At 41.1% G+C, this 26,160-nt stretch overlaps 1 protein-coding gene across 4 annotated transcripts in view; it reads right to left on the minus strand.

The window, feature by feature from the left end:
• Window positions 1–10,430: 10,430 nt before the first annotated feature.
• Window positions 10,431–26,160, minus strand: part of LOC126259893 (uncharacterized) — a 526,255-nt gene continuing 510,525 nt past the window's right edge. For 3 of the 4 annotated variants that reach the window (XM_049956970.1, XM_049956971.1, XM_049956972.1), the window contains 4 exons: window positions 21,372–21,578; window positions 12,268–12,382; window positions 12,084–12,171; window positions 10,431–11,988 (listed from right to left, as the gene is read on the minus strand). In XM_049956970.1, the coding sequence (XP_049812927.1) occupies window positions 10,971–11,988; window positions 12,084–12,171; window positions 12,268–12,382; window positions 21,372–21,578 (1,428 nt within the window). In that variant the 3' untranslated portion in view covers window positions 10,431–10,970. The remainder of the gene's footprint in view (window positions 11,989–12,083; window positions 12,172–12,267; window positions 12,383–21,371; window positions 21,579–26,160) is intronic. The other variant, XM_049956973.1, reaches the window with a different exon arrangement.

Raw genomic sequence — 26,160 nt, forward strand, 5'->3', positions numbered from 1 at the left:
ATTATTCGCAGAGCAATTTTCTGGTGACAATAATACAGGTTGTATATAAAGTCCAGGAACACTTTCAGTTATTTATTGCACAAGAACCAAACATTGTACAGATGTATACTGCCACAGCGTAGTTTGGTAATTCGCAGATAGTCAGCGTATGTTGAAGAAAGCTGGGATATTTTTACTTCCCCTCATTTGGCTGTCTGCCTCATTAAAATTCACTTTTTCCAGTCTCAGAAACTGACATATGGCTTGGATAGCGGTGTGCTGACCACATGCCTCTCCATATCCGCATCCAATGACGCCTATGGTCTGAGGATGACACGGTGGCTGGTTGGTACCATTGGGCCTTCATGGCCTGTTCAGTAGTAGATTTTTTAAAGTTTTTTTTCCTAATTACTATTAACAAACGTGAGTATAATCTGCATTTTCATAAAAATGAAAGGTTGCCCCTCAGTTTTAAAGAATATAACACTGGATCTAATTTTGTGCTTAGTTTTAAGTATGTAATTGATTTTCAAATCAATTTGGACTGTTCCTAGTTAGCATCTCTCATTGTAGGGTGAAATCAGTAATTGTTTCGCAACTTAAATTCTATTGTTGACTTATAAACAAATATAAATTCTGTACTAATTATAAACAACTAATAGTATCCTTAAAGGATCTATTTGGATCTATTCAAAAATGTTAGCAAAGCCAGCCCTTAATTAATTCCAAAGTAATTAACAGTTTTGTAAAAAGTATTGTTTGTGTAACAATATTTATTAATTTCATGATTTAAACAAATAATTCGGCTTAACCCTAGTAGTGCAAGAAACTGTTAAAAAGAACCAATTTTTTGATGTATTCAGTTAATTTAACGAGTTAAGTTTTAATTGTAATTTCTGTAAATTTAACTTTGAACAATGTGTAGTTTCAGTACCTATTATTGCGAGGATATATAAGGGCCCGATTTTTGGTCCTTGGACAGTCAGTCCATGGCCGAGTTTCAGATGAGGTTAGAACAACAACAATGCATCCGTGAAATAAGTGTAACTCAATGAGGCCATGTATTAAAACAATGACAATGTCTGTTTCATATGTACCTTGTTATTCTTCAAGAATAGGTTTTTATTGCTCGTAGATGTTCAACAGGAAACTATTGTAGCAGTATGTGGATATTCGCCTGCAACTTATTAACGAGGCTTATCGAAGGTTAAACAATAGTGGCCTGCCCATATAACTGTGTATTATTGGGGGTGTACCAACACAGTAAGTCGACACTGAGGACAAATAAATGAAGAGAACGAATAAAGAAGGCAAACCGTCACAAGCGCTAGTCACAAACATGGCGAGTTCAGGTGTGGAGCAAGCTTTCTGTGTGTTGGAGTTCAACAAAAACAAGTTTGCAACAGCTGTTTGGAACCAAGTACAGAAAGAATCCACCAACAAGGAAGGCCATTTACCACAACAAATTCGTTACGATAGGTTGGTTGTGCCCGGTAAAGAGAAGCGGACGTTCCAGTGTGTGTGTGAAGTGAATGTGGAGCACGTATGATAGACATTCATAAGGAGTCAAAAGAAATTGGTGCATCCTGTGAACTCAAAATGTTTGTAAAAAAAAAAAAAAAAAAAAACCACACTTTCAGAGTTTTTCTTCAAAATGCAATATTTATGACATCTGTACAATGTTTAGTTCTTGTGCAATAAATAATTGAAAGTGTTCCTGGACTTTACGTACACCCTGTATAGTTAGTTCACTAGTAAATGCATAACGACATATTCAGCATTTACAATACACATAGAGACTATGCTTGTCAAAATTTAAGGATGTGAAAATAATATATTTGAATGTTGACTTACTTCATTTAAAAGCCCCCATGTTCCACTTTTCAGCAAACATTTTTCCCCGTAAATTGTTAATTTTAAAAGTTATTTGTATTCATTATTTTTCAGGTTCTAGACTGCTCTAATCTTAAAATATAATTATTTCCAAAATTCACTAATGCAGTTTTGTAACCCTGAATTTTTTTGTCCCCGAAACTGTATAATTTTACTAATACAACTTGTTAGTTTGTTAATTAGTCCAGTTAGAAAATTAACGTGAATTGGAGAGGACCTCCATGGGGAATGCTGAACAAAACACTAGATTAAGAGAGTCTTTGTGAATGACCTGCATAAGCAAAATCACTTAGAAGGAGGAGGGGAAAAAGAAATTACTTTCTCAAAACTTTTTGGGGTTCTCATGCACATTAAATCATTCCCTCAAAAAATAGTACACTCATGCTCATAAATTAAGGATAATGCTGATACATGGTGAAACAACGGTCTGGTGGGCGATTTGCGGGTTTAAACCACCATGGGGTATGACCATGCAGTGCATTTGACCTGCGGTTGTCGCATTGTGGTGTTGACCATGCAGTGCATTTGACCTGCGGTTGTCGCATTGTGGTGTTGGCAGCAGTCCACATATGCAGAGGTGTGTTGGTGCATGTCAGAGTACGGTGCAGCGAGTAAGTGTGCAGACATTTTAAGATGTGCTAATGGTGACTGTGTGTTGAAAATGGCTCAAAGAACACATATTAATGATATACTAGGGCGACTGGAGGCTGGTCAAACACAGCAGGTCATAGCACAGGTCCCTCTGTGTGGCACAAAGTTTGATCTCAAGATTATGACAACAAATCCAGCAGACAGGAAACGTGTCCAGTACGGGACGTCTACAGTGTACAACGCCACAAGAAGACCATTATCTCACCATCAGTGCCCGCAGACAGCCACGAAGTACTGCAGGTAGCCTTGCTTGGGACCTTACCACAGTCAATGGAACAGTTGTCTCCAGACACACCGTCTACAGACGATGGAACAGACATGGTTTATTCACCCGGAGACCTGCAAGGTGCATTCCACTGACCCCTGGTCACAGGAGAGCCCGTAAAGCCTGGTGTCAAGAACACAGTACATGGTCATTGGAACAGCGGTCTCAGGTTATGTTCACGGACAAGTCCAGGTATAGTCTGAACAGTGATTCTCACCAGGTTTTCATTTGGCATGAACCAGGAACCAGATACCAACCCCCTAATGTCCTTGAAAGGGACCTGTGTGGAGGTCGTGATTTGATGGTGTGGGGTGGGATTATGATTGGTCCACGTACACCCCTGCGTGTCTTGACATAGAAACTGTAACAGGTCGTCATTTTGCATCAGTATGTCTGCCTTTTCAGGGGTGCAGTGGGTCCCACCTTCCTCCTGATGGATGATAATGCACGGCCCCACCGAGCTGCTATCGCGGAGGAGTGCCTTGAAACAGAAGATATCAGGTGAATGGAGTGATCTGCCTGTTCTCCAGGCCTAAACCCCATCAAGCATGTCTGAGATGCTCTTGGTCGACATATTGCTGCATGTCTTCAACCTCTAGGACACTTCAGGAGCTCTGACAGGCACTGGTGCAAGAATGGGAGGCTATACCCCAGCAGCTGCTCGACCACATGATCCAGAGTATGCCAACCCGTTATGCGGCCTGTGTATGTGTGCAATGTGATCATATCCCATATAGATGTCAGAGTACATGTGCAGGAAACAGAGGCGTTTTGTAGCACATGTATTTCGGGACGGTTTTCTCAACTTATCACCAATACCGTGGACTTACATATCTGTGCGTGTGTGTTCCCTATGTGCCTATGCTGTTAGCACCAGTTTTGTCTAGTGCCACGTTTTGTGGCACCACATTCTGCAATTATCCTTAATTTATGAGCATGAGTGTACATTACAATCAGCTAGTTATACTTCTCCTAGTTCAAAAGCTTACTTGTTTGCTTACTGTACTTTTGTTTTCTCGAATTTTGCTGTATTTTATGTAATATGCACATCTATAAACAGCCAGTGTGTACAAAGCCACAGGCTGTCGGAAGCTAGCATCAAACATCTAGGTTTCATTATGCGACTTGCAGTCAGTAAGTAATCAGCTATTATAATGTTAAGTTACTAAGCAATTAATCAATTAATTCAGACCTTGTGTTATGGGTTTACATCCACTAAACAAACAGTACAGTCACTATGTTATTTATCAGTCAATGCCTGGCCATTAAAGTGAAAAATTAATATGTTGCCACTTTAAAAATTCTGGTAAGTCACTCTTAGATTATGTGATAAATTAACTGCAAAAAATCCTGGATAAAAACTAATCATAGAATGTTACTAAGTAACAATACATATGAGCAGATAAAAAATTAATTTCTACAGTGTTGCTTGTGTCATTTAACAACTGTTCACCAAATCCAATAATTACACGAGGATGATCAAAGAAGAAAGGCCAAGAGACTTAATCAGGTCAGTAATGCTTCAGTCACTGCCACACCCCTAAACACTAGCATCCCCTCTGCAAATGGCCTTGTCACTATCGAACAGTATATCTCATTGTCGTTTAGATCCCAAACCTACTATTTTATTCCTTACGTATCTATTTAATGTCATCCTCATGCACACCTACTTCTCCTTTAGGCATAGATGTACGAACAAATCCATGGCATGAGGGCACCCTCCTGTTTATATGCCAGCTAGAGGAAACCTTTCTAGCCACTCAAAGGCACTTGTCTTGGTTCAAGTTCACTGGTGATACATTCATGATCTGGACCCTGGGTCAAGAGGGCCTATCATCATTCCCCCACAGCTCAACCTCAGGACTTTCTCTCCCATCCACATCATATGGTCCTCCTCAGGCCAACATGCCACCTCCCTGGACCTTCTGATGGCTTTATCTAAACCTCTGTCCATATCAGCCACACTAACCATCAACAGTACCTGCATTTTTGATAGCTGATGACCCACGCTAAAGAATAACTTAGATATAATCTAGACTCCCATGGACAATGCACCTGCACTGATGAGCTATCTCTTACACAACATGCTGAAGGCCTTCACAGACAGACATTACCTCTCAATCCTAGTCTGCAGACAGATTTCTCATGCCATGTCCACACACGTCCCCAGTCCTCAGACCACACAAGAAATCAGTTGCAAAGGATTACCCCCAATCGCCTAATATCATCCCAGGCAGGAGAAAGACCGGTCCATTCTAACCATCCAACAAAACTATTCCAGTCCTGTCCACTCCATTCTACTCTGCACTGGTAGAGCTCAGTTTATGATTAGTCATATTGGCAGGGGTGAAACATGAAGGTGGTTCCTGAGGTTGATGTTGGTAATGTTCATGTAGCTACCCAAAAGCAAAGTCCAGAGCTGTACACGAGCAGTCCAGGGAGCAATCTGAATCATAAACAAAATACAGGCAAGATCAAACACTACTAATCAAGGGGAGTAGGAGCCAGCCATGACAGAGATGGGGTTAATTGTTCAACCTTCATGGGAACCCTAGTCAAAAAACTTCTGTCGATTATGCGGTAAGGGGGTTACTGTTGTTGGTGCGAATTACAAGTGGGTTAGGGGGTGGAAGTGGTTCCATCTACATCGGCTACCACTGCTGGTCACTGTCGACTCCCTGTCAATGCCGAACTCGTGGGCAGAGGTGATGTGATGGCAGGCAGACTGTTGGACAGGTTTGTCCCAGAAGTGGTTGCATAGACCTTGGCTAATCAGTAGCAGAGGGGGGGGGGGGGGCAGAATCTCTCACTGCGGCTGAAGCCAGTTGTGATTGTGATGCTTAACCAAACACACCTGGCCAGCTGCAACCTCAAATGCTTCCTGCCCCCTATTACCAGTAACAATGAATTGGCTCAACCTGACTGAAAGCACGAGTTGCGTGCGTTGGTGGTGGGCCCACTGAGTCATGTGCAGCAGCCTGAAGAGGGTGCAGAGCCTGTGCCCATGTAAACTTTTGGCCAGGGTATGTAAATTTACGGGTTTGGACCAGTAGGTGGAGAGGAATCTGGTGAGTCTCCCCAACGCAGCTGTTGTCATTATCTTGCACATCTGCATTTTGAAGGTCCTGACCATCCTCTACATATATACTCTATAAGATATCGAAGTCTCTGAACTGTTTCGATGTCTTCCTTTAATCTAACCTGGTAGAGATCCCAGACATTCAAAGAGTACTCAAGAAGGCCACACTGGAGTCCTATACACGGCCTCCTTTATAGATGAATCACACTTTCCCTAAATTCTCCCAACAAACCAAAGTCAACCATTTGCCTCCCCTGCCACATTCTGCTCAGCTTCTGAATTGGATACAAAATGTAAAGTGGTGATGGTCATATGCTCAATGCCATTGCATTCACAAAGTTCTCAGAAATGCAGACGCTGTGAATTGCAGGCCATTCTCAGAAACCAGTGGGGTAGGTGCTCCCTCTATTGCAAATATAACACTGTGGTTGTGGCAGCCATTCATGCCACATGCACAAGTTAGAGACGACATCATCAACTAGCAGTCACATTGCTCCCCAGAATGGTCTTGCGAAATCAACATGTACTTTTTGCCAGGGGTTGAAACACTGTGCCAAGACTGATTGATCGTAGATGCAGACCTGGCAGTTCTAGCCAGTGTGTTTTGTGGTGGAATCAGCATCAGGCCAAACTGATGCCATGCTGTTGCCTTCATTGTGACATACCTCAGCGTTCTGTTTGGAGGATCTTCAGTATGTGAGGGCTGAGCATGGGAGGAACCACTGCCTGGCATTCAGAATCCTATGCAGCACAACATGACACAATCAGTGACATTAAGCATGTGCCATAGTGAAAAATAGGTACGCCATTCCAGGTTGGTGCCCTTAGGCAGGTGCTCTGGCCAAACATGCTGTACAACTGGCACCCTGCAAAGTAGCCGGTCAACGCCTGTTTCTGCAGCAACTTTGCATGCCTTAGTCAGGAATTTATTGTGGGTGTGTCACTGATTTGCATCAGAGGCAAAACACAGCTCCTTGTACCTGTCAAACTGAGCATCTCAGTTGCATGCATAATGAAAAAGTATGTCTGCATTTGAGTGCTGTGTGGTGGTCTGTTAATGGATCTTGTAAATATAGTTACTCAGAAACAATGTCCAACATTGCAGCCACCATGCCATCTTATTGAGAAGTTTCAAATGGGGACCGAATAGTGAAATGAGGTCTTTTGATCGGTGAAACGTAGTACAGAGAGATATAAGTGAAACTGTCTGATGGACTGTATGGTAGTCAATGCCTCTTTATCAATTTGTGAATAATTTCTGTGTGCCACATTTAATGGTTTAGATGCAAAAACAATGGGCTGGTCCATACCATCAGCATATGTTGTGGGACAGCATGGCACCAATGCCACTATTCCAGAATGGAACACTGGTAAGTTTGGAGCCGCCCTAAGGCACTTTTTTTAATTTCCAAGAAAGCTTTCTTGCATACATCTGTCTACACAAATACACCTTTTTTTATGCAACTGATTAAGTAGATGAGAAATCTGGTCTGAATGGGAATAAATTTTGTGTAACAATTTATTTTTCCCAGAAACAAAAAACTTAGTTCTTTGGAGCTGGTAAGTTAGTGATTGTGTCCACACGATCCTTTGTGGGTGTGTTACTTTACACTTGTCTCAAAGAAACTACATTTATCAAGGTGACAATTTAGCCTCTCAAACAACATCTGTAGACTGTGCAGATGCTGCTCCCATGTGGCCCGATAATCACAAATCATCTAAATAATTATTACAGTCTGGGATACCTTGGATTAGTTGCTTAAGATGCCTCTGAAATATCGCAGGAGTGCTTGCAACACCAAATGGCACTCTGTTACAACAATACATGTCAAATGGCATATTAATCACTAAAAACTGTGTTGTCTGAAGATCCATAGGCAATTGAAAGTAGGCATTAGTGAGATCTACCTTTGCCAACAGTTCCTGTGGCCTAGAAATTAGATACATATCAACATTTGCTTGAGCATTAAAGGTAGACTTAAAATCGTGACGAATCCTAAGTGATCAATTTGGCTTCTTAGCTATGACCGTGAACATTTCCCTCTGGCTGGATGATACTGAGGTATTACTCCCATACTTTGCAATGTAGTTCTGCTTTATCTAGATTGTGCATGGTGAAAGCACTAGACATGTTTTACAAGAGTTAGGCCTGCTGATTGTTTTAAGAATATGTGTGCCTTTGAAACCTGTTGCACAACCTAACAGGTTCAAACAGTTGCTTATATTGCACACAGAAGGTGTCAAATTCTGTGAATGGTATCACAGTTGAAACTAGATTCACTTGGTCTCAAATTTGGAAACCAAAAAGCATCTAAGCCAAAAACATTAGTTGAAAGTGGGCGTAGTTTTTACACCACTTCAGACAGTAAGAGCCCACTCTGGCCTTCTGGCTCAGTTATTTGACTTGCCTTGCAATGAAGAACAAAACTACGTAAATAGACCTCCCAACCCTCATTTGCCTCTTTGAGGCAAGTGAATGGCGAAGGTGAGACAATGAAGCTGCAGCTGTAGACTATTGTTGGTTTACCGCTAGTTGAAACAACAATTTCTGTTGTTGCTATTGGGATTTCCACTGTTGCTGGAATTCCCAGTGATTTTGTTACTCTTGCTGCAATTGCTGCTGCCACAACTTTAGAAATTCAGGATCCATGCTTCACAGGAATAGTTGCATGATGAGAAAATCCTCCTCACCACTATTCTATCCTAGTCTGCATAGGTAGAAAACAGTTCTTGATCACTCACTCTGGCTGTAATTAAGAGGCTGGCAGAACAAACAGGCAGTTCCTGAGTGCAGAGTGTAGCAAAGTCATCTTCAGTGTACACAAACATTCCAGAGTCCAATTTGAATCAAAAACGTAATACAAGTAAGGTCAAAATACTTCACTAATCAATGGCACATCTCTAAGGCTTCAATGAACTAGTGAGACAGACTGACTGACAAGTGTGTGGCAACTGTATTTACAGGCACCTCGTGCAAATAAGTGGCACCATACAACACGCTTGTAGATGTGGCAGCACCTCACGTAGGGACAGGCTGTAGTCAGAGTACCTCTGACCTGTTCTCCATATTGATGCTCAGGAAAACCAGGGAAACTGAATAATTGTCAAATACACAGGCTTATGCTGTCCTATCAAATTGCTGAGCCAAAATTTTCAATTTCAAAGGCTGCTTTACAACCCTCGCTATCTGGATCCTTCCACCCAAACACCAGCTTCTCTGACTTACATATATGCAGTTGTTCTTGCAACACATACTTCAATCTCTTAAATCATTCTGGCCTCAGTTTCCACAGGGCCTTGCCTCTTACCCACTTCTTTTGCTACCCAATGACCCTGACTTTGCTCATCCTGCACCCACGCCCTCTTTTTCACAGTCTCCCTCTTTCTTTGATCTATCTTCTCTGTGTCATCAGGTACTGCCCACTATTCCTACTGCAGCCCAACTGATCTCACTAGTGACACATTCTTTAGCAGGTGTGTGTGTATTTGTGTGTGTGTGTGTGTGTGTGTGTGTGTGTGTGTGTGTGTGTGTGTGAGAGAGAGAGAGAGAGAGAGAGAGACATGCACAAGCATAATTCTATAGTTTTAAAGAAGGATTTGTCGTATTTATACTCCTAGTGATGACCGAGCGCTTCTACTATTTGGTGAGGCATTACTTTTACTCCTCAAATTATTTCCAGAACTAAATTCCATATTAGATGGCTTTTTGCTGATAATACATCATGTTGACAATGAAAACTGTTCAGCTAACTCTTGTTTTTAAGTTGTACAATTTTCTTTCCCATGGAGTGGCTGGAATGTCTTTTCTGGGCATCATTTCTCTAACACTAGAATCCTTTTCTGCTCCACTACAAACTGAATATGATCCACAGAGTCTGCTCGTGACAGAAAATAATACAGTAATCTCGCTCCAGTGATTCAGAGAAGATGATAGAGTTGATAAATTCTGAATTTGGAAGTTTTCTTTGGTTTGACAGTCTTTCAAGAAACTTCAATTCCAGCCTTATTCATCACAATAGAAATTGTACAGATATCCCATTTCAGTCAAGCTGGCTGTGGCAAAAAGTTTCCCTTTATATCTACAAATTTTAAAAAAGTACTTGCAGTTGAGTCTTTTGTCTGTGCAATGTTTCCTTCCAGCACAATGTCTTACTATGAATGTGTGTAATTATGGAAATGGGATCTCATCATTAGAAACAAGTGCAAGATCTTCTACAAAACAACTGAAAAGAAGCCTGAAATTGGGTACTTTTATGACCATCCAATTAGAATATGGCTTTGCATGTTGTTGGTTATGAACACTTGCTACATCACTGATCTTGTCTCCTTATGATAAGAACTTCACTGCAAACTGTAGTACTTTTCACTATATGGTTTCCATATTAATTTGTCAAATGATACTTTAAATATTGAAAAAAATCATCTTTATCAGGCAGTAAATGCACTTTCTGGAGGAAAAATAACCGGACCCAAAGAGGTTAATGTTAAAATGTGGTAGCAAAGCATAGTTTTAATAAACCAGTTCGGATTTTTACACAGGCAAATATCAATTCGGTACCTGATTTCATCCACATTTACTCTGTAATTTACACATTTTTTGCAGTGATGTTTTTGTAAGTATAATTTGGTCTTCCTCACACCTTCAGGAACAATGTAAATTATTGTAAATACAAATATCACTTAAATCTTTCATTCTGGTTTGATACTGCACACACTATGCAAATATTCATACATTTGAGGAAAAGGAAGGAACTGAGGAGACTGTCACAGCTGTAATAATAATTTCCAGTTGATACCATGTTTGTGACATTTCATTTAAAAATAGGAAGAGTTCTCAGTGTGTGTCTTTTCTGTACAAGATTAATAAAGTCAAGTATATTTAGTTATAAAATAAAATAAGCGTATCACTTATGACACTGATATGTTTCAGTTGCAAAGAGCATTCACAGAATATCACAGCATCCATTCATTACAGGCACTTTAAAAGTAGTAGGAATACTTTAAGTACACATTTTTCTGAGGACATTAAAATAGCTCTCTCTCAAAAATGTTTACATATAAATACTGCATTTTTTGTACAATTCATTAAAACGTCTCATGTGATCAGGTAGGTAAACCTTCTCTTTCAAGGTTAGCGGCTTCTGATGTCCCATCAGACTCAATGGCTGATGTCACAGGACTGTCTGAGGACACTTCCCCATGCTCACTTATTGGTTCCAAGTTGTGATAATCATGATGAGTTCTCCTTTGCATAGGCATTAATGCAGCTTCTATAAGCTCAAAATCACTCTCCAACATATCTGTTGCACTTGCTGCTCGGGCAGGTGACACTGACGGTACTGGTATGGCCGCACTTGGAATGTACTGTGGAGGTGGAGGACTCTCCTCTGGCATTGTGGTTTCTTGACTTGGTACTTCTTCTGAAGCAGATGTTTGGAAAGGTAACTGCTGCGAAGCAAGGATGTTACTTATCTTCTCTTCAAACTCGCTGATAGTGTCTGTTTCAGAACGTGGCTGTATGTTGATAATTGTAGCATCCCGCTGTGCGGAAGCTATTGGAGAAGAAACAAATGTAGTAACTGGCTGGGTAGATCCTGCAGATGTTGTAATGGTGCTAGTTGTTGTTACAGTAGCAGATGGAAGGGAGACAGAAGTAGTTAACACCATATCACTGGGTACTACTGTTGCGGTAGCAGTGGTTGATGTAAAATGCGATACTGGAGGCAAGATTGTAACCACAGGTTCATGTTCAGGTTTTATGTTTGGTTCATATACATTCAGCTCTGTACATGGTGGTTCACTAATTGAAATATGGGTTTCAGCAAGCTGATCAGGCTCTGGCTTTGGATGAGGGACAGTCCTTGGGGATCCCTCAAATAATTGTTGTTGTAAGCTACGAGTTAAACTACTAGCCAGTTGCTGCCGAGGAATGTCACTCTTCGGATCAGAAATTTTTCTTTTTATATCTTTGACAGCCGATGAATAGGTAGAAATGGGTAAGAAGGTTTGTCGTTTAGGGGGACTATTTGGAATTATAACTCTTGTAGTCATACTCTGCTGCTCTCCTGCAGCAGCTGGTTCAGTTATAGTCACAGAAGGCGATGACGTTACACTGTCTCTCCTGTAAATGAATAAATAAAACGAAATATGTTAGCATGTCAAAATAAATCAACATTATATATTTAAACAGGTGTGTTGTGCTGTTATTCTGCTTACCAGTCTTCTTTCACTGATCTCAACCCTCTTTTGAATATTTCTGTAACTTTTGATGATGATGGTGATGGATATGTATCTGAGACAGCTACTGAAAAAGGTAAACACATATGTATAATACAGTCCCCATAGAACTTAAAATATTACTATTTCTACTCTGATTTGTAACATCAGAACTATTGCTTACAATGGGCATTACTGTTGCAGTCTGGATAGAAGGTTATCTTGCCAGAGCTACAGCTGGCATCACTCCCATCATCTGCTACAGATAAATCAACAGCCTTAATTTCAGCAGACAGATTCTGAAAAGAGAATATGACTTGAGCATGGTTCATCTGTGAAATACTTAAAAATTAGTAATAACAAAAATTAGCCTGTAAAATAGAATATTTCTGCACTTTTTTTAATTAAGCTACTAATGGCAGCAGTATGAAATAGACATTTTTCAGATTACTATGACATGTTGCTGATGTTCAGCATAACCACTATTTACAGCACACAAAGAAGCTGAAGAGTTACAGAATGCTGTAAGCTGCAGGAAGAGCTGGTTTGAGAACATTTCACCAAACAAGTGACTTATCCTTTGGTACCCCCTCCTTCCCCCTTTTCCCTTAAACTTTCATCCACATGAATTTTCACTTCTAACTGTGATACACACTGTACACATATCTTGCACCTAGACACCCCTGATGCTCACCCGCTTGTGCCTTAAACTGGCCATGGACGCAGGTGGAGGAGCACTTTGGGGACCGCATTCTGGCTCTGGGGTACCCAGAGGCCACTGGCGTGGGCTTCAATTGGCTGTCACATTCTCCGGATCTGAACACATGTGATCTCTTTTTTTTTTTCGGGGCTATATTAAAGATAAGGTGTACAGCAATAACCCCATTGCTGAGCTGAAAACAGCCATTCAGGAGGTCATTGACAGCATTGCTGTTCCAACAGTTCAGTGAGTCACGCAGAACTTTACTATTAGTTTGCGCCACATCGTTGCCAATGATGGCAGGCAAATCGAACGTGTCATAACCTAAATCTGAATATCTGTAGTGATGTTTACATGTTGAATAAAGTGTGTGCATGCCATAGACTGTAACTAATTTACGTTTTGTTTCATATAGTTCAGTAATTGTCATTCTGTATATAAGATAAAGCATTAGTAGGATGATGATGTAGGATGTGGCGGGAGTCTGTGTTCCCCATGTATAAAAAAAACTGTGTTGGTGTGCTCATTGCATGGCATACTCTACTTCTGGAAATCACAACAAGTATCAAATCTCACTGCTACAGTTTATAGCTATTTTATTCCAGTTTCAATTATACTTTACTGCACGGGATGTTTTGAAAATTATGTCTCAATCGCCATGCTGCTGTTTCCCAACATTTTGAGGCTCTTCTCTATATATAACATAATGTTAATCTATACATTTGATCCATTCTGATGTTGTTGGATATGAATTGAGGTGACAAAAATCATGGAATAGCAATATGCACATATACAGATGGTAGTGGTGTTGCATACACAAAGTATAAAAGGGCAGTGCATTGGTGGATCTGTCATTTGTACTAAAGTGATTCAAGTGGAAATGTATCCTATGTGATTATGGCTGCACAACAGGGATTAACAAACTTTGAACACAACATGGTAGTTGGAAATGGGACATTCCATTTTGGAAATCATTAGGGAATTCAATATTCTGAGACCCATAGTGTCAAGAGTGTGCCGAGAATACCACATTTCAGGCACTACCTCTCACCATGGACAACTCAATGGCCAACAGTCTTCACTTAATGATCACAAGCAGCAGCATTTGCATTGCATGAACTAACTGCAGGAATCAATGTGGGGTGTATTGTGAACATATATGTTAGGACGGTGCAGAGAAACTTGGCATTTGTGGACTATAGCAGCAGACGATCAACAGAAGTGTATTTGATAACAGCACATCAACTGCAACACCTCTCCTGGAGTCATGATATCAGCTGGACCCTAGATGACTGGAAAACCGTGACCTGATTAGATGAGGCACAATTTCAGTTGGTAAAAGCTAATGATAGGTTTGAATGTGATGCAGACCCTCTGAAGCCATGGACCCCCGTTGTCAATATGGCACTAGGCAAGCTGGTTGCAACTCCATAATGGTATGGGCTGTGTTTACATAGTACAGACTGGGTCCTCTGGTCCAGCTGAATCAATCATTGACTGCAAATGGTTATGTTCAGCCATTCATTCATAGATTTCATGTATCCAAACGTCACAAGATCACAATTGTTTGCAATTGGTTTGGGAAACATTCTGGACAATCTGAGCAAATGATTTGCCCACCCATGTCGCCCAATATGAATCCCACTGAACATTTATGGGACATAATTCAAAGGTCAATCTGTACAAAATCCTGCACTGGCAACACTTCTGTGATTATGGATGGCTATAGAGGCAGCATGGCTCGATATTTTTGCAAGGGACTTCCAACAACTTGTAGAGCCCATGCCACATCGAGCTGCTGCAGTATGATGGGGAAAAGGAGGTCCATTATATTAGGTGGTATCTCTCAACTTTTTTCACCTCAGTGTATTAGTTTATTGAGATACATGAACAACTTGGAGATTGTTTTTAAGAGACAGTTTCTTCACAAAGTGTACTGCTCTGGATTTATATCATTTCCTTGTAGTTTTATATACAATTGAATAACAGCTTGATGGTATTCTGTGGTGTTCTATCATAGGTTAAAGCATATGACTATCTTGTTGGTTGTCTCACCTATATAGTTAGATAACAATGAAAACCGTCAAATGTAGTTGGGCAGACAAAATATCTACTCACCGAGCAGCAGCAGAACACACGCATAAAAGAAGATTGCAATTAGGCATGCTTTCAGAGCCAGAGACTCCTTCTTCAGGCAGAAGGGTTGAAAGGGAAGGAAGAGGGTACAAGAAAAGGACTGAAGAGGTCTAGGAAAAGGGGTAGATTTCAGAAAAGTCACCCAGAACCGGAGGTCAAGGGAGATTTATCGGATGGGATGAGAACTGACTGTTGAGGACTGCACCAGACGAGATGTGAAAACCTGAGAACTTAAAGGTGGAAGACAGGGTAATACGCAAGACAGAGATTACTGCCAAAACATTGTGTACGAGTTAATAAGAGTGAAAAGTTAAGTGCACTGTATGTAACAGAGGTGGGAGGGGATTGCAAAAAATAGTCGGGTAAGAAAATGAAAAACAAAGAAAACTGAAATGGAGTGAAGAAAGGACTAGTTACTGTGAAGAAATGCTGAGACAAAAGAAATTAACATAAATTAAGGCCAGGTGGATGCCAAGAACCAAGGAGTTGTTGTAGAACTAGTTCCCACGTGCGGAGTTCTGAGAAACTGGTATCTGGAGGAAGAAACCAGATGGCACCTGTCACATTGTATAGCATACTCTGCAACAGGATACTGAGTGTTGCCAGTATACACCCTCTGCCAAAGCCCATTTGTCCTAACTGATAATTTGGTGGTAGTTATGCCAATGTAAAATGCCTAACAGTGTTTGCATAACAGCTGGTATATGATGTGTCATTTCACAGGTGGCTCTCCCTTTGACAGTGTATGTTTTGCCAGTTACAGGGCTGGTATAGGTGGTGGTAGGAGGAGGATGATGATGCACAGGGCAAGTCTTGCAGAAGGGATGGTCACAGAGGTAGGAGGCATAGGATAGGGAGATGGGTGCAGAGGGAGCATACAGTCTGACAAGAATATTGCGGAAATTGAGAGGTTGACTAAAAGCAATTCTAGGTGTAGTGGGCAAAATCTCAGACAGAGTGGATCTCATTTCAGGGCATGATTTTAGGAAGTCATGGTCTTGTCAAAGTAGCTGATTAAGACATTCCAGACTGGGATAATACTGAATGACCAGTGCTCTGTGAATGATCAGTGGTGTGTTCCGAAGTCATTTTTTGGAGGGATCAGGTGTACCGAGATTGAATGTGATGTCCAGTGAAATCTGCTTTCGAACTAGGCTGGTGGGGTAATTACATCAAGTGAAAGCCGAATTGAGAATGGTGGCCTACTGCTGTAAAGAGTCTGCATACGAACAAATATGTTTGCCTCGAATTCCAAGGCTGTATGGGAGGGAACATTTGACATGGAAAGAATGGCAACTGTAAAAATGTAAGTAGGTTTAATGTGGAAAGAAGTATGGAGCTAGGATGAGATCAATATCAAGGAAAGTGGCACGGACCATGTGAAATTTAACTGGGAGATAATATTCAGAGATTCCAGTAATTTTTACAAGTCAGCCTCACCATGAGTCCACATGGTAAAGATGTCATCAATGTATCTGAACCAAACCACGGGCTGAAGACTTATGGATCCCAACAAAGCACCCTCCAAGTGACCCACAAAAAGGTTGGCATAGGAAGGAGCCATCCTGGTTCCCACGGACATAACCCTAATCTGTTTGTATGTCTGCCTCTCAAAAGTGAAGCAGTTGTTGGTAGGTATAAAATTGATTAAGGTGAGCAGGAAGGATGTTATAGGTTTGGAATCAGGTGAGTGATGACTGAGGAAATGTTCAGCAGCAGACAGACCATGTATATGGGGGATGATGGTATAGAGGCTGGTGGCAACAATGGTAATGAGCAAGGTTGTGTTGGGAGTGGGATGGCACGGATTTGAGACAATCCAGCAAATGGTTTGTAACTCTGATAAAGGAGGGAAGTCTTTGTAATATGGTTTGCAGATGCTGATCAACTAAGGCAGATATACGTTCAGTGGGTGCTTTGAAGCCAGCAACTATAGGACAGCCAGGATGATTGATCTTAGGAAGAAAGTAAGAGGTGGGGTGTGTGGTTTGGTTGGGGTGAGAAGTTCTATGGATTGAGGTGTTAGTCCTTGTGAGGGGCCTGAGGTTTTAAGGAGGGACTGCAGGTCAGTTTGAATCACAGGGATGGAATTTTTATGGCAGACGCTGCATGTAGAGGTGTCAAGACAGATGGCGTAGACCTTCACTAACATACCCCTTTCGATCAAGTACCACAGTGGTAGATCCTTTGTCTGCTGGGAGGATAATGATGGAGTCATCAGCTGTTAGGGAACGTAGAGCCTGGAGTTCTGCGGAGGACAGGTTGGGATCATGTTGTAGGGATCTGGGGAAGGATTATGAAGCAATGCTGGATGTGAGAAATTCTTGAAAGGCTTGTAAGGGATGATTTTGAGGTAGCTGTGGTGGATCAAGTTGGGATAATGGTCAAAACTGTTCAATGCAGGGTTCTATGTCAGGTTCACTGTTGGAAAGGTTTTGGGATTGGGTTGCAAAGTGATATTTCCAGTCGACATTTCATGTAAAGGAAAGTAGATCATTCACCAAAGCAGCATGATTAAATGCAGGATTAGGACTGAAAGTGAGACCCTTCAATAATACAGATAATTCAGGATGGGAGAGTGCTTTAGATGAGAGGTTGAGGACACTGTACTGTTGTGACTGGTTCTTGTAATTACAGGTTATTCTTGGTCTGGGTGGCACTCGTGAAGGCTGTTGGATGTTAAGGAGGTTGACCAAGCTTGGTCTGTAGGAGAGCACTGGTGGTTGGTGGTGTGGCTGTGTAGGGAGCTGCAAAGGGCCATGAAGGGAAATACCACTGATCAGATAGTTTAGGAGAAGGTGGGATAGCTTTTTGAGGTGAAGTCTGGCATTGTTGCAGTCTGAAGTTGGCTTGGTGGATGATACCATCCAAGGACACATGAGGGGAAGATAACTGCAGGATTTTATAAAATAAAATAAATAAAGAAAAGAAAAGTCTAGTGAAGTGGAAATTGGCTGATGAGGCATATAGGACAGATTAGCTTGGTAAGAGCAAGGGATTAGAGTATTTGAAACTGTAAAAGAGCCTATTGTAGAGTAGGATTACATTCAGAAACAGGGACTTTCAATGTTAGGCCTTCTGGAGTAACTCCTTGGGATAAGCAAGCTTCAAGAAAGAAAATGTGGGACCTTAGTTCTGATAGTGTAAAATCTGTTTTTGAAAAGAACATATGTAATATGTGATATGATTCATCATGGCAAAAGAGGACGATTTGGAGTGTTATAAATTGTGAGAGTGGCAAAAAAGATAAGCAGAGGGCAGATAAAAGATAGAAAAATGGAAGGAAAGCAAGGAAAAAAATTTGGGAAAAAATCAGAAAAATTTTTACAAAAATTGCGAGAACAGACACTGCTTAACAAGAGGTAATGACTGGATAAAAATTTCTCACCCGAAAAGTGGTCTATATGATACGAAAAATATGATAGGAAAAGAAAAAAAATCTGTTGGGAAAGTTGTGAAAATAGACAAATTTTAAAAACTGGATAAACAGAAAGTCATAGGAGAAAATGTAAACTACTTGGCTTGGAAAGTAAAGTAACATAGGAGATGAGAGTAAAAGTCGATCAGAGCAGTTTGGTGGGGGGTGGGGTGGGGGGTGAGGGGGGTAATTTGCACAAAAACGTAAAAGAATTATGTATAAACAAGAGAAGTGGAAGGTGGGAAAGAAACTAGCTGTCAAATAGGTGAATAAATTTGCAAAAGATGATCGGGAGGAGGCCCTGCAGTGCAGTGGCCTGTAAATAGTTATAGGCAAATTCGTAAATAACAATGGAATTGTTATACACAAATAGAAATGGGCCCGTCTTTGTGTACAGAATTCGGTACCCTAAAAGATGTAGGGGCAATGTGTTGATTAACCTTGTTGATACAGGTAAATAAGCATGGTGATTAGCACGTAAGTTAGAAAACAGACAACCGTTCGAACAAGACAGTTGACAACAAAGATTGACAAGAGGGTTACATAAGAAGGAATAATGGCCACATGGGCTAATATAACAAGGAAAAGAATGAATGTTTATAATATAATGTAATTGGATAGATAAAAAAATCTACTCACCAAGCTGTGGCAGAACACACACTGATTTTAGCAGTAATCTCTCTCTTGCATATTACCCTGTCTTCCTCCTTTAAACTCTCAGGTTTACATATCTCATCTGGTGCAGTCACCAACAATCAGTCTTTCCTTCTCATCCTGTCTGGCAGGTCTCCCCGACCTGCGGTTCTGGGTGACTTTTCCGCAATCTACACCTTTTCCTAGACCTCTCCATTCCTTTTCCTTCACCCCTCTTCCTTCTCCTGCCTGGAGAAGGAGACCCTAGCTCAGAAGTGTGCCTAATTATAACTGTCTGTCATATGGTATGCATCAGAATTTTGTGTAAACCATATTGCTATAAGGTTTGGAACAACCTGCATTCTGCAATGATCTTTATGGTCTGTATATATATGAGCTGTATACAGGAACTTTTATTTTTGCCTTATGCATTCTTCTAACATGTCTATTTCATCCTTTTTGTAATGGTTTTAGTCCCACAGAGAATGAGATGGTTGTCTGTGAGGGCAAAAACAAATAATCAGTACCCTTGTATTATCAGGATGTACTTCTACCTTGTACTAAATTCTTAAATCTTTTATCATTGTCAGCTATTGAGAAAGAAGATGGCTTGGCATACTTTGTTCTTCCACTGTGATATCTGATAACTTGAACTGATCAACAACAATGGCAAAGCTTCTGGCTAATGTACTTGTTTGGACAGATCAGAAGATGTATGGAAACAATTTGTGAATTTCAAATCTTGAAGAAACTATGTACTCGAAAACACACCACATAGGAATTATCTTAATGAGATTGAAAATGGTGGATGTGATATATATGTACAGACCATTAACTGATTACAATTTCAGAAAAAAATTGGATGACTTATTCATGAAGAAGAGCTTCACAAATTGAGCAAGTGAGTAATGCGTTGGTCCACCTGTGGCCCTTGGCCCTTATGCACACAGTTATTTGGCTTAGCACTGATTGACAGAGTTGTTGGGTGTCCTTCTGAGGGATATTGTGCCAAATTCCATACAACTGGTGCAATAGACCATGGAAGGCCCAACCCATAATGCTCCAAACAGTCTCAGTTGGGGAGAGATCTGGCCACCTTGCTGGCCCAAGGTAGGGTTTGGCAAACACAAAGACAAGAAGTAAAGACGCTTGCATCTGTGGGCAGCATTGTCTTGCATAAATGTAAGCCCTGGATGGCCTGCCATGAAGGGCAACAAAACGGGGTGTAGAGTATCGTCAACGTACAACTACACTGTAAAAGTTGTGCAGCTGAGAACCAAAGGGATGCTGCTGTGAACAGAAATGGCATCCCATACCATTACCCCCGGTAATCAGGTTGTACAGAGAGTGGCAGTCAGGTTGGTATCCTGCTGTGAACAGAAATGGCATCCCATACCATTACCCCCGGTAATCAGGTTGTACAGAGAGTGGCAGTCAGGTTGGTATCCTGTCGCTGTCCAGGGCATCTCTAGACACATCTTCGGCCTGGAATCTCATTGACTGGAGTAGAATTGTCTTCAGTGATGAGCCCTGATTCGATTTAAGCCCAAATGACCAGCAAAGACGTGTCTGGAGATGCCTTTGACTGCAGTAAGAGACCAACCTATCGACAGTCATAAGGCCCGAAAAACCAGGAGTGACAGTCTGGGGTACCATTTAATTTCACAGCAAGACCCCTTTAGTTGTCATCTGTGTCACCCTTACAGCACAGCATTATATCAGTGATATTCTATGCTCCATTTTGTTGCCCCTTCATGGCAACCCATCCTTGGCTCACATTTCAGCAAGATAATGCCCACCCACACATGGCGACAATTTCTACGCTTGTCTTCGTGCTTGCCAAACCCTACCTTGGCCAGCAAAGTCATTGGATCTCTCCCCACTTCAGAACTTTTGGAGGATAATGGGCAGAGCCCTCCTACCACCTTGGGATTTTGATGATTAATGCACCAATTGGACAGAATTTGGCAAGTTACCCTAAGGAGGACTTCCACCAATTATATCAATCGATGCCAAGCTGAACAACTGCTTGTATAAGTGCCAAAGGTGGACCGACACTTATTGACTTGCTCAATTTGTGAAGCTCTTTCTCTTGAACAAATTACCCATTTTTTCTGAAACCATAATCATTTGTTTGTCTTTATATATACATCACATCTACTGATTTTTGTCTCATTTGGATAATTCTTTTATTGTTGGCTTTTTTTCCTCCTTAGAGTGTATTTTATCTATGCACTGGACCACAGGTTTGTGTTTATGGGTGTCTGTGTGTGAATGTGTGTACCTCTACCAGGGAAAGAGCAAGAGCTCAGAAGCTTGTATAAACAGTTTCCTCTGTGTCACACAACAGTCAGCTATAGGTGAGTGATTGCATTTCCATTAAATTAACAATCATCCATACCCTTGATATTTTCCTCTGACCAAGATTGTTTTTACGAGGTGGAATCAGCTGTGAGGCTTCTGTTGATTCATGATCTTCTTCAACCCCTTCACCAGCTCCCTGGTGTGATTTTGGAGCATGTTCTTTAGGTGCCACCATCTGAATTGCTGAGCCAATGGTGTTAGTTGATCCAGCCAGAGATATATCAGACATTCGGAACATTTCGTCCTATGGACAGACAACAGATGTGTTTATTAAACCAATTAAATTAAAAAGCAAATGAGAAACAATAATATCTGGTTCAGTTTCACATGTTCTAAGGTTAATGTCTTTCTTTAACAGAGCAATTAAGAGTAATGAGGCTTGCTTAAGGAAAAGTTTAGACAAAGAAACCATTAATGGGGCAATCTTGGCACTTATTTGAAGGCTTATAATGTATCAGTGAATTTTATCATTGCTCTGAGGAAGCCTTGATTACACTGTGAATGAGATCAAGAACAGAGAGATGAGGAAACAGTGAAGCATTTTTTGGCTGTAAATATTTCACTTTTGTATTACACACACACACACACACACACACACAAGCATTGCTGTACAGGACGGATGAGGTTAACACTAAATTTAATACAGTCATAACTGAATCCTCATCCCTCTTTGAATAAGTTTTTCAAAATATGATTGTTAGAAACAATACTTCTGCATCCCTGAAAAAACCATAGATCACACAGGGAGTCAAGCAGTCGTGTAAAACAAAGACAGACCTTTACACTGTGGTTAGAATATCTAAGGACACAATAAAACTCGTCATTATAAAATGTACTGTAAGATCCTAAAGAAATTGATACCATAGTCAAAAGCATTCTATTACAAACAAGAAACTGATACCTCTAACCACAAGATGAAAACCATTAGGCATTTTGTTAGATAGGGGGAGGGAGGGGGGGAGGAGAATAATATAACTTTAGAAGACTTCAAAAAAAACAAACATGAATGAAATCTGGACACATAATCAATATTTTCAACGAACACTTCTTATCAGCATCAGCATAGACAAGCTACAAGGGCTCTGTTAATGAAACATTGAATCTTATGCAAAATACTATTCCCAGAAATATTGGTATAATTCATATTTGCTTCATCTGAAATTTGAAAAAGAATCAACTCTCTGAAGAATAAAAATTCCACTGGAGTAGATAATATCTCAAACAATATGTTGAATAAAAGATTTTGGTTTTATTAGTGATGTACTTAGCCAGATTCTCAATGCATCAACAACGAACTGTGCCTGAAGGCTCAAATATGCTGTTGTGAAACCTCTCTTCAAGAAAGGTGAAAAAATAGAAGTTACAAATTTCTCTATTGACTGCTTTTTCGAGGATTCTAGAAAAGCTCATATGTACAAGAATTTTGGAACATCTAACAGATTTGATATTCTCAGAAAAAGACAGTTTGGTTTCCGAAGCATCTGGCAACCAAACAAGCAATCTTTGCTTTTATAAATAAAGTTCTAGAATCTCTAAAGGACAAAATGTTGCCAGCAGAATTGTTTTGTGATTTATCAAAAGCCTTTGGCACTGTAAACCATCAAACATTATTACAGAAATATGTGGTGTATCAGGTGGTTACAGTCACATCTCAATGATAGGAAGCAGAAAGTGTTATTGGACAGTTGAGACAATTTTTGTGGTGGTCTGTCTTGATCAGAGTGGAAGATCATTAAAAGTGGAGTGCCACAAGGTTCTATTCTTGGTCCTCTACTGTTCCTGATATTTACAAATGACCTACCACAATGTATAAAGCTGCAATGCAATTTTATCACATTATGATTTATCAATTTTATCACATTATGATTGGTGCCCACAAAAATCCTCAGGGAACTATTAACAATACCCTTACTGATTTAGTAAAATGATTTGGTGTCGATAGAGCCTTATTATACTTTAATGAAACTAACCACACTCAGTTTACAGCAACTGCCAAAACTCAGGAAGAACTAACTGATGTGTGCCACATAGACAATAGAAGGAGTTGAACAACAAATTTCCTCGGTGTAAACTGATCATCATATAATAAATCTTCACAAGAAGCTCAGCTCACTAATTTTTGCCATACATATTACTTCTGAGAGTGGGAACTTAAACACTATGGAAGCAGCATACTGTGGATACGTCTCTAATGACATATGGAATTAAACTTTGTGGAAACCAGTCACCGCCAAAGGTTATATTCTTGGCCCAAAAACCTGTTGTAAGAATAATGAGTGGTGTAGACTGTAAATCTAGTTGTACAAACCTTTTCCGGAAACTAAAAATTCTTACTACTACTTCTCAATACATATATTATCACTTACATGTTTCAGCAGTAAAAATACTGAGTCATATAAAAGAAACAGTGAATATAATGAATACAGTAAAAGAAGGAAGCATGATTTCCACAAAGATTGGAAGTCCACTTTCAGGGAGCCTCTGAGGCAATTTATTCTGGAAAGGTAATTTTACGGTTTGGATGAGTTTCTTACTCACAATGAAAACAATATATATATATATATATATATATATATATATATATATATATATATATATATATATATATATATATATATAGACACACACACTCCTGGAAATTGAAATAAGAACACCGTGAATTCATTGTCCCAGGAAGGGGAAACTTTATTGACACATTCCTGGGGTCAGATACATCACATGATCACACTGACAGAACCACAGGCACATAGACACAGGCAACAGAGCATGCACAATGTCGGCACTAGTACAGTGTATATCCACCTTTCGCAGCAATGCAGGCTGCTATTCTCCCATGGAGACGATCGTAGAGATGCTGGATGTAGTCCTGTGGAACAGCTTGCCATGCCATTTCCACCTGGCGCCTCAGTTGGACCAGCGTTCGTGCTGGACGTGCAGACCGCGTGAGACGACGCTTCATCCAGTCCCAAACATGCTCAATGGGGGACAGATCTGGAGATCTTGCTGGCCAGGGTAGTTGACTTACACCTTCTAGAGCACGTTGGGTGGCACGGGATACATGCGGACGTGCATTGTCCTGTTGGAACAGCAAGTTCCCTTGCCGGTCTAGGAATGGTAGAACGATGGGTTCGATGACGGTTTGGATGTACCGTGCACTATTCATTGTCCCCTCGACGATCACCAGTGGTGTACGGCCAGTGTAGGAGATCGCTCCCCACACCATGATGCCGGGTGTTGGCCCTGTGTGCCTCGGTCGTAAGCAGTCCTGATTGTGGCGCTCACCTGCACGGTGCCAAACATGCATACGACCATCATTGGCACCAAGGCAGAAGCGACTCTCATCGCTGAAGATGACACGTCTCCATTCGTCCCTCCATTCACGCCTGTCGCGACACCACTGGAGGCGGGCTGCACGATGTTGGGGCGTGAGCGGAAGACGGCCTAACGGTGTGCGGGACCGTAGCCCAGCTTCATGGAGACGGTTGCGAATGGTCCTCGCCGATACCCCAGGAGCAACAGTGTCCCTAATTTGCTGGGAAGTGGCGGTGCGGTCCCCTACGGCACTGCGTAGGATCCTACGGTCTTGGCGTGCATCCGTGCGTCGCTGTGGTCCGGTCCCAGGTCGACGGGCACGTGCACCTTCCGCCGACCACTGGCGACAACATCGATGTACTGTGGAGACCTCACGCCCCACGTGTTGAGCAATTCGGCGGTACGTCCACCCGGCCTCCCGCATGCCCACTATACGCCCTCGCTCAAAGTCCGTCAACTGCACATACGGTTCATGTCCACGCTGTCGCGGCATGCTACCAGTGTTAAAGACTGCGATGGAGCTCCGTATGCCACAGCAAACTGGCTGACACTGACGGCGGCGGCGCACAAATGCTGCGCAGCTAGCGCCATTCGACGGCCAACACCGCGGTTCCTGGTGTGTCCGCTGTGCCGTGCGTGTGATCATTGCTTGTACAGCCCTCTCGCAGTGTCCGGAGCAAGTATGGTGGGTCTGACACACCGGTGTCAATGTGTTCTTTTTTCCATTTCCAGGAGTGTGTGCATAGTAGATGGTGCGTCACATGGTATGGTGCTCCTTGCACTGTATATCGCAACATTACCTCCGTCTTATGTGTACAATGTTATAATTACCCACAAAAATTGGAATAATACTTCAGATATTCCACCGAACTCTGTGACGAAGTTCATAACACCACCAATATCCGCAACACAATTAGTTTATTTCTTTAAAGCTTTCTAACCATCAATATTTCTCTTTCCACTTCATTTAATTAACAACTGCTTAACTGATATGAGCCATTACTTCATCATCATCTTCAGAGGTTTCAGTTTTCTCAAAAAAATCAAACTTATACTATGCACCAGTATGAAGAACATATTTATTCATCTTTATTATTTCTGACCTTAAAAAACTACAAAGGAGTATCTGTCCATGAATCCCAAGTGGCCAAGTTATTTGCCTCAGCAGCATTTCTTTCTTCTTCTTTTTCCATACATAACTTATTATCAGGACATTATGAAAGATTTTGTTTCCAGGGGATATATTACATTCCTGCTGTCTTCTGTGTTTCCGAACAGTGAAGCTTTCATGTACACACACAGTTTCCAACTCAGGACCAATAATTTAATATTCAAGCACTCGTCTGCCTTCTTATAAGGGAGCTGCCAGTAGAGTAAGAGAACTTCTTATTCTTCAATGCCAGAGTAAGAGTCTATCTTAAAAATCTTAACACTGGCAGGAGATAACCTGGCATCTATTGATTAGAAAATAATAATCTTAAAGATTGACATAAGAGAAATAATCATCATAATAA

The sequence above is a fragment of the Schistocerca nitens genome, chromosome 5 (genome assembly GCF_023898315.1).
Source record: "Schistocerca nitens isolate TAMUIC-IGC-003100 chromosome 5, iqSchNite1.1, whole genome shotgun sequence".
In the NCBI taxonomy this organism is placed as follows: Eukaryota; Metazoa; Arthropoda; class Insecta; order Orthoptera; family Acrididae; genus Schistocerca; species Schistocerca nitens.